The 9915-nt window shown below is 45.3% G+C and overlaps 1 protein-coding gene across 1 annotated transcript in view; it reads right to left on the bottom strand.

The window, feature by feature from the left end:
* The window catches only part of LOC311374584 (histone deacetylase 11-like), a gene marked incomplete at both ends in the record, with an annotated part of 10116 nt that extends 766 nt beyond the window's left edge, over positions 1–9350 (bottom strand). The window contains 3 exons of the mRNA XM_084490397.1: positions 884–1062; positions 4157–4253; positions 9288–9350. Of these exons, the coding sequence (XP_084346523.1) occupies positions 884–1062; positions 4157–4253; positions 9288–9350 (339 nt within the window). The remainder of the gene's footprint in view (positions 1–883; positions 1063–4156; positions 4254–9287) is intronic.
* Positions 9351–9915: the final 565 nt, after the last annotated feature.

Raw genomic sequence — 9915 nt, 5'->3', positions numbered from 1 at the left:
AGCGCAGGGAACAGCTTGTGTATTCACCACAGAACCGCCGGCGACACCGCGATAGATTCTACACATTACTCCTGGTGGCAGAATGCTCATCCTCGGCACGCTGAATGACAGCCATAAACGGGCTGATGGCCAGGGAATACAGAGGGAATACAGAGGAAACACAGAGGAAATACAGAGGGAATAGAGAGGGGGTAGAGAGGGGATAGAGCCGCAGAATAAATCCTGCTGTCTGGGGGGGTGGGGATGGGGAGTGGGGCTGCAGTTGACCCCCTCCCCCGTTCTGCACGGACCAGGGGGTTTCTCCACTGACACCAGGCTGGAACAGCGCTGTGGCAGAGGTGTGATGAGTTAGACAACACAGTGGACGGTCGGCCGATCACAGCGGTGGAGAGAGAGGGGTGAGCTCCGAAGCACTGGATGATTGGGACCGGGGACCGGGAAGGTTGGTTGGTGGTGAAAAGCCTCAATAATTAGTCTGAGTCAAATCTGAATCATGGATTTGAAAGATATACGACTGATAAAATATATCAGTCGTCCATCATCATTGCATGAAAACAGAATGAAAGACAACAAGAAATGCATTAGAAGATTAAATGAGATTGGGCGGCATGCTGCTCAGGAGGTAGAGCGAGTGTCGAGGTGTCCCTGAGCAAATCGCCTCACCCTAACTGCTCCCGATGAGCTGGCTGTCGCCCTGCATGGTTAACACAGCTATTGGCGTGTGAATGTGTGCATGAATGGGTGAATGTTAGGCAGTATTGTAAAGTGCTTTGAGTGGCCACTGGTTAGAAAAGCGCTATATAAATCCAGTCCATTTACCATTTCAATTAAAGAAAGATAAATGAATGAGTAACAACAAGAAACAGCCGAAGTCAGGTCGTACCTGTGGGGATATGGCCAGACCTCCAAGGGGGTCTCCGTCCAGGACGTCCGTGCCTGCGTTGTAGACCACGATGTCGGGCCTCATCTCGTTGAGCACCCCCTCCGTGTGGAGCTTCACCTGCCGCAGGTACTCAGCGTCCTGCGTCCCCCAGTCCAGCTCCACGTTCCTCCGGATCGCCCCTGGAGGAGACGATACCGGTCAGTACGGAGCAGTAACCCTGGTTCTCACATTCACCACATTTTTGGGCAGTAACGTAAGATGCAATAAAAAATATATATTTACATTTAGGGCAATTATCAGACTCTTTTAGCCAAAAGCGACTTAAAACCATTCACGCACACATTCACACACCGACGGTGCAGTCAGCCATGCAAGGCGACAGCCCACTCATGGAGAGCAGTTAGGGTTAGAGGTGCCTTGCTCAGGGACACCTTGACACTCAGCTAGGAGGAGCAGGGGATCGAACTAGCAACCTTCCTGAAACAAGTCAAACTGCTTTACCTCCTGAGCTACTGCCGCAAACTAAGAGTACACACATACACAGTTTCTATTTAATATGTATTTTTCATTCTTCAGTCGTATTTTCGTATTTCGATTTAAAAAAAAAATCATCTCTCCACCCACTTGGTCCCCTGCTGGGGCCTGTGTATGGACTGGGACCCACAGTTGGAAACCATCCCTTTAAGAACACCTTTACAGCAGACTCACGTAGATCACATTGCTACGGGAACAAACTTTGTTTGGGGACCCGCCAAAAAAAAGCCTGTAGCAAGTCTCACATCCAACTTTGTTTCGAAAGAATATAAATATTTCTCAACAGTTTTTTTAGATGTAATCATGAATATTAACATTACAGTACGGGAGATAAAAGCAGGAATACATTTAATTGGCACTGCGTATGCATTGATGCCCACAGACACCGGGTCCTGTACTGCGAGCCGTCTGCTCCTGATGAATTATCCACACTCCCCTGTTACGGCTCACTTTGCCTTTCATCTCATTTCATCCAAAAAGTCTTTGTCTCCTGGGAGAGCAGCAGCACATGACGCAACAACGCCAGGGTGTAAACCAGAGTTGCTGGTTCGATTTCCTGCCTCCTGGCTGTTGTGATGTGTCCTCGTGCGACACACCTGGCTCCAGTTGTTACACGCTTACGGATCCAAAATCTGCCGTTGTGAACAGACGATATAAGGGCCACTTTGGAAGAATTTGGTACGATATTAGGGTAGACTAATACAAGTATAGATAAGACTAGATGTTGCCCTTCTCTCGGTTTTACTTGTGTTTTTTGTTTCAAAGGCACATGTTTATTCATCCCAGTAATTGAGTCAATATCTTTACTTCATGGCTAGCAAGCAATACCTGAGTGTGTGAGTCTGTTTGTGTGCAAGTGTGTATGGGTGTGCGTGTGTGTGTGCGTCCGTGAGTGTGCATGTGTACGTGGGTATGTGCATGCGTGTGTGCGTGCGTGCATACGTGTGTTTGTGCACGCATGCATGTGTGTCTGTGTGTGCATGCGTGCGTGTGTGTGTCCATGCATGCATGTGTGTGTGCATGCGTGGCTGAGTGCGTGCAAGTGTCTGTGCGTGCGTGCCTGCGTGCGTGTGTGCGTTCATATGTGTGTGTGCCTGCTTGCGTGTATATGAATGTGTGTATGAATGTGATGTGTAAACTGGTGGAAATGAAGCATTGCTTGTGAAGCAATGTGCCCACGGGGAAGGTATTGGACACGCTGTGTATAAATGCTCAGTCAGCCACATGCATCCCCCACATTACTCAGCTATACGCTACAGCCATATTCACACCATCCAGGCTGTACTACATAATTAGGAGGCTTTCCCAATGCATTAATGGCAGTTGTGGATTCAAATAATTAGAGACAGCTTCAGGGAATCAACTTCAAATGGGATTAAGCATGAGGAACAAAGGGCATATCCTGCCTGGCAAGGCTTTGTAAAAGCCTTTTACCAACAAAAGGCACGTTTAAGTCTAGGAAACAGAAAAAAAAAAAAAACGGTATTGTATAGTCTTTATCTTAGACCAACCAGAGTGTCAATGTGTTATGAACGAAACCCACACTGACCTTAATAGCAATGTAAAAAACGTTACCTAAATCTGACCGTCAATCAACCTCGGTTCATTGAGTTTTTTCCGAAGCTGAGCATTGATTCAATACAACTTTGAGGCGTTCGTACCGTCTTACTGTTAACTCATCGACAGACAAAGTGTGTACAAACAGCACACTGCAACGTAACCCACAAATTCCCAGCTTAAGGGATTTGTGACACACAAATCAAAGGCACACTGCGGAGCTCTTGTGAAATAGCAAATGTGGCCATAACACAATTAAAATGGCAGCCAAGTGACATCCAGGGGGCGGGACTTGAAGGAGACAAGTCCCCTGCCCGGCACCGATTAGAGTAAAAGCACATATAATCATATAAGTGCTGCTAAGATTGATGCCAGGCGGCAGCAGGACGTGTGAGGGATGTGTAGATGTATGCTGTGACGCGGGTATGGAAATGAGGCACGGGGGATTAGGGGATGTATTAGGGGATGGTGGCAGGATAGTGCGGTGTCTATGGTGTGCAGACACAAGGTGCTCGCTGGGGTCCTGTATCTGTTCTCTGTACGGCCTAGCATAAATTGCTGTGGGTGAAAAGTGTTTCCGGGATGACTTGATGACTTGTTTAATCGTATAGAGATAGGGAGCCCCAGCTCATCAGGGGGATGCATCGTTCGGAATTCTGAATTCTGGTCATGGATTTGTAACTGAGAGGTACTTATTGAGATCTTTATTGCCCACTGTTGTGGAAATTCATCTTTGGCCCCACAAACATACACAACAAGAGCATACAATGGAAGCTGAGGAAGCTAAGAGATAGGACAGGAGAGGACAGAGGAGAGGAGAGGACAGAGGAGAGGAAGCTGAGGAAGCTAGGAGAGAGAAGAGGAGAGGACAGAGGAGAGGAGAGGACTGAGGAGAGGAGAGGAAAGAGGAGAGGAGAGGAAAGAGGAGAGGAGAGGACAGAGCAGAGGAGATGGGAGGAGAGGAGAGGAGAGGACAGGGGAGAGGATAGGACAGAGGAGAGGAGAGGGGAGAGCAAAGGAGATGGGAGGAGAGGAGAGGAGAGGACAGGGGAGAGGATAGGACAGAGGAGAGGAGAGGACAGAGCAGAGGAGATGGGAGGAGAGGAGAGGAGAGACAGGGGAGAGGATAGGACAGAGGAGAGGAGAGGGGAGAGGAGAGGACACAAGGAGCTCGTCACTCACGCTTGGCGATTCTGTCCCCAGGATAGATGTGGCGGTTGTACACGTCCATGATGAACACGCGCCGGTCTCCCAGGAAGTCCCGCTCATGGCCGTTTCCCTGCGACATGAAGACAGGTTCAATGTCAACCATATGGTCCTGTATGGTCCTGTATGTTTAACCACAGCACTGCATGGGTAAGGGCTTCCATTCCCGTGCTAAGAAATGGGTGCACTCAAGGTTGTTGTTGTTGTTGTTGTTGTTGTTGTTGTTGTTGTTGTTGTTGTTAGGTGCTTTGGATATAAAAGCATCAGTCAAATGGTGTGTATTCATTTATTGTGATAAACAAAAGATGTCTAACGATTTGTCTAAACTGACAAATCGTTAAAGTACTGAACTGGTGCTCGGAAACAAAGAACAAATATTGGAAGACATGGAACACAAACGGCCTGTTTCCGCCTCTGAAGGTTTCTGCCTGTTCTGGGATCACCCCTCTTAAACCTCTATCTCCTCTACAAAGGCGGCTACTAACAAACACCAACGCCCTCCAGTAAATCCATCCGTCCATCCGCCATTCCCAGCACAGACCCAGCCCCAGACGTCACCTATGGGTGTCTGTCTGGGTGGTGCGGTGCAGCTGGGAGTGACAGGGTGAGAACCAGGGATCGATATTCACCCGCAGGATGTTGGCAATATCGTCCAGATGGTCATAAAAAATGGCCAGATTGTTTCATCGCTCTTTATTCCTTCCCCTCCGTTTGCGAGCCAAAGTGTCTTCTTCCTGTCAGGAGCGCATAAGTCAAACCTCAGAGTCCGCAGGTAATGGAACCCGTGATGGATAAATGGTGACAGGCAGGGTAAGATTATGCAGACTAAGAATTTACTTCGCAGAGTCTAGTTTGTATACAAACACACCCACAATGCATCACTTCTTCGTCACTCGAGGACAAAATAAAATAAATCAAACCCCTGGTTCGTTTCACTTGGGTTCATTTCAGAGAGATGTACAGTATATCAATACCAAGTGACAAACACTGGCTCATTTATTATTTATACTCCCTTTGAACGTGATTTTATGCAATGAAAGAGGGTACGTAAACATGGAATTAACTCGTCATAACGTGACGCCGGACCAACAATGGTAGAGACAGGTAACAGAGGCATCCGTCATACAACCCTGAGTTCACACAGGCCTCTCGCTCCTCACCGCATTCACACAGGCTCAGAACACTGTAACACTGCTCAGAGAGGTTCACCAATAACTTACATTTAGATTTTACATTCAAGGCATTTAGCAGACACTTTTATCAAAAGCGACATACAGTAAGTACATTTGTCAGAGGAAAGAGAAACAACTATATATTGCTGTCCACTGGCGCCATCTCTGGGGGGGCACAAGGTTTCTTGCACCCCCAAAGATAAGGTTGGGGGTGCAAAAACCCCTCAATATTGAAACGAAGTGAACCGGCACGTTTTCGTTGTCTGTCCCTTTTAATTAAAGTAAGCGCAATAGAACACTGTGCTGAGCGATAGAACGCTGTGTCGCGCCACCTCAATCTCCTCCACCAATCGTTCTAAAGCATCGCTGGCAACATTCCTGACATACCAATGGTTGGCAGTGCCAAAATGATTGGCAGGTCGAATATGTCAGGGAGCAGGTCAGGCTTACAAGCGTGCGTCAAGGACATACAAGAAGAGGCAATGTACGTGTATTGTAATGCCCACAACATGAACCTTGCCTTTCAAGATGCTGTTTCAAAAGTTAACATATGCCAAGATGCGATAAAGACAGTCAAAGAGCTGATCAATACAATCAGAGAGTAAGCAAAAATACTGACATGGTTTGACTCTTTTCCGTAAGCCTGCAGGTGGGAACAATTTGTGCCCGCTTTGCCCCACCCGCTGGACGATGCGAGTAAGCAGTGTGAAGTCAGTTATTACATACTATGAGAGCCTGGCGAGTTACTTCCATGATTTCTACATTTCTAAATTAGTGACTGAAATGTAATTATACTAGGCCTACTCCCATTTATGCGGGCATGTTTATGGAAAATAAGTGCACGCCCCACCACTCGTAACCCACTCTAACCCACACACTCGCATTCAACGCAGTCAATTGATGGAACGGTAACATCATCACAACCACAATTGAAATAAATCAAATAAATTACAGATAAATAATACGTAAATAATTCATGAACTACTGTTCTGAACCTCAAATTATGATTGCAGGACTTTGGAGAAGTAATATAGCCTACTTTTTAGTGGAAAACATTTGAACAAAAATGTTATGACCCCCCAATGTTGACCTGAAGTTGGCGCCACTGTCGCTGTCACAACAAAGCTAGGATACAAAGCTACACAATGCTAAGTAATTCATTCATTTGTTGTTGTTTTTGTGCCAGAACGTACAATATAGAACAAGTGTGTACAACTATTCAATAATTCACTATCGTACTCAAAGACTCTGCCCAGCCTCTAGCTCTGATAGATTGGAGAGCACCTTGAGTAGGTCTGTGGTCACCCCTTTCTCCTCCACGCTGGGCCCTGATGTAGCATCAACACTGGAAGGCTATTTATGGATTCATTTAGCAGCCATTTTGTTCCTCTTAGCAGCCAGACGGTAAAAGGACCTTGTGTTACAGTGAAAACATGTTTTTTCCATTCATCTATTGAAACCCGACCAGCTGTCCCTCAATCAGATCCAACATCCGAGACATCCATCACAAAATCGTAGAGGTTTTCATGATATAAAGGCTGTTATTGAAAGGTGAGAACCAAAGCACAACTATATCACTGGATTTCTTTTCAAGAACTGTAACCTAAATAAAGGGTGTTTACACGGTGAAGACACAGGCATTACTTTGGCTGACATCTTTCCATTCACACAAAGACAATGTGGTTTTTACCTTTGACAGCCTAGCAATGTTAATGAGACATCATATCGGATATTGCCGGATGTGTTCTTAATAAGATTAGAAAACAGGTGCTTGTAGTAGTGGATAGAATGACTTGGAGACAAGTGATGATTTACTGCTTACCCGGATTACTAAATGTGTCCTTTCAACAAGTGTGGATCTCCAATTTAGAAATATAGCTGAATAACTGAAAAAAGCATAACTTCTTCAGTAACAAAGTGGAGATGTTATATATTTTTAAACATATGGACTCCAATGTCAGATAACAGAATGCATCATATGGTGATCTCTGTTCTGTTTCAAAGCCCCCTGTGTTTTACCAGATGTTGCCATAACAAACCATTTCCAAATCCTCCCTACAGTGGGATCCTACATGGGATTGTCCACCCAGATGATGGATGGGTCGATCAACCTACCAGCGGGTACGGCCCACTAGGCAGGCCTGGTAGGCTGAGCTATTGGTGTGGATTTCCTGATTAAAATAGGGGCCCTTTAAACACCAAATTTCTTACTTTGCATCGCAACTTCAATGAATACAGTGTGTTGCCCTGATCTATCAGCAAAGCAGAGGATAAAGCCATCATTTCATTCCACAAATATGAGCACTTACAGTACAATGTTTAGAGACCTGATGAGCCGGTGCAAATGCATACAGAACTGTCCCTTCCATATGGTCAGGTTTTATTAATAATTGACTTCTGATCTTATTGCTGCATCGACCTCAAATCCCAGGCTGACTTTGTCATTACATAATGCAGGATCATAAGCATCCAGTCATACTTCAGACATGACTGAAGCTATAATATAGGAGCCATGGGCTTTGGATCCTCATTAGAAAGTTTCCAATCGCTAATTGGTTTTTTGATATGAGGTAGTATTGGGAAATACATAGCTTGATGAAAGTATGATAAATACAGAGTTTGTTGCACTATGCACACACTGGCTGGGCTCAGTCCAATAAAAAGGAATCACTGCTTATTGAAAACCTGTAATCCGGTTTGACTGGACTGTATTAAACCAATTACCATAACCCTAAGCCCCTTCTGTCATTTTCTACAGTTGCAGAATGCATTCATATCTGGATTCTCTGTATTGTGGATATATTGCAAACCAAAGCACTCGCTTCTTGGTGACTTTGCTTTTGCCAATTACCTGTTTTGCACTCAACTGAGAAGCATCTGAAAAACATGGCAAAAGGGGATCTGATTTAGTTGCAATGCCAGACTCTGAGACTTTCACTTTGAGCCAACGAAAGATTAACAGTGGAACGCTGAAGGTTGCTTCGTGCATATTAATAAGAGTGACATGGATTTGCCTCGTGGTTAGTCAATTTGTCCTCTTTAGAATAAACTCCAGGTTCAGAAAACAACCATCCCGTAAGTGTCCTTGGGTAAATCATTACCCTGTCCAGTCCTTTAGGAATAATTCGGGGGATTTTAGGGGGTTGGCGGAGGGCGTGGGGAAGGGATTTGCGAGGTTTTAAAGTTTTTAATCTGCCCCTGTGTGAGAGTATGCTCATTAAACCTTGATCCAGTTTAGTGTGGAGAGGAGCTGGCGGTATCAGCGAGGAGGAAGCTGTCTCACAGCACAGTCCTCAGCAGGCCCGGCCACTGTTGGATGAAATGAAGACCTTTCTACCTCCTGAAGCGGGATTGGTTCCGGTCGATGGCCTTGTTATTGGCTTGTTATTAATTTTGTTTGCATACTTTCACTCCCACCAGCAATGACAGAGATGCTGCCAGGGACATGGGCAGGTAGGCAAAAAGCTAAATCTAGAACTAAATCTGGATCAGTAGATAAACACAATACTTTACTGTAGTTACTAGTTAGTTTCTGATAGTATTGTATCAGTACTATAGTTCTATATTATAGTAACAGTGTTGTAGTACTAAAGTAAAGTATAAGTAACATAGTACTAAAGTATAACACAATGGTAACACTATTGACAGGTCACCAATGGATTTAACAAAAACGGTTGAACACACCAACGCATTAAGTGAATCATCTTTCGATACAGCTTACTCGCTCGGAAACATAAGAGCCTTCTGGTATTTCCTCAAACAATCCCAGCTCGATAACCATCGGATCTCGGGGCTGTTGTTCCTCTCGTCCACACGGAGCAGTGTGAGCTCAGCAGGGGGTCTGTCACCCGATGGGTCCAATGGGGGAATCACCCGGTTATCAATAACCGGTTGTTTAGGAGGTAACGCACAGCGGACCGGGTGATGAGCCTCACCTGATGAGCGTCCAGGTCGATGATGGTCGCCGTGGCGACACCCTCCACTCTCTCGAAGAGGAACTGGAACAGGAAAGGGGAAATGTTAAAACCCGGGTTTGAAGTGGAAATATTGAGTGTTATTCCTTGTTGTATTCTGAGAATTCTTATCGTATGTTGTACGTCCTGGCACTTAAAAATAGTCCTTAGCATTGTGGAGCATTAGGGTTAACCTAACAATTGTTAGTGCTCGGCAGCACTTGCTTCTATGAACATCCTTACTGTACCGACAGCGTCGCTTTGGATAAAAGCGTCTGCTAAATGCCCAAAATCTAAATCTAAAACTAAATTCCATGAGTTTCATTGTTTCTTCAGCTTAATTGCTCTAATACAGTGGTTCTCAACATGTGGGTCGGGACCCACAAAGGGGTCACAGTCGGGGACCAAACGGACCGCTGGACGGCCACAATAAAACCATTCAAAGGGTTTAAAGGCTGGAAATGAAAAGGGAAACATTGAAAAGAAAAGTACTTTGTGACATGGTAATGAGAATATATTCCTTATTTCAGGCAATTATAGAGCAGGCTCTAACACAAAGGTCATTCAGAGTGATAATCACAATTTAAAAACCACTACACTTTGGTTCCAG

This window comes from Micromesistius poutassou (genome assembly GCF_964030765.1).
Source record: "Micromesistius poutassou genome assembly, contig: SCAFFOLD_6203, whole genome shotgun sequence".
NCBI classification, from domain to species: domain Eukaryota; kingdom Metazoa; phylum Chordata; class Actinopteri; order Gadiformes; family Gadidae; genus Micromesistius; species Micromesistius poutassou.
This window is presented reverse-complemented; position numbering and strand designations above follow the sequence as displayed.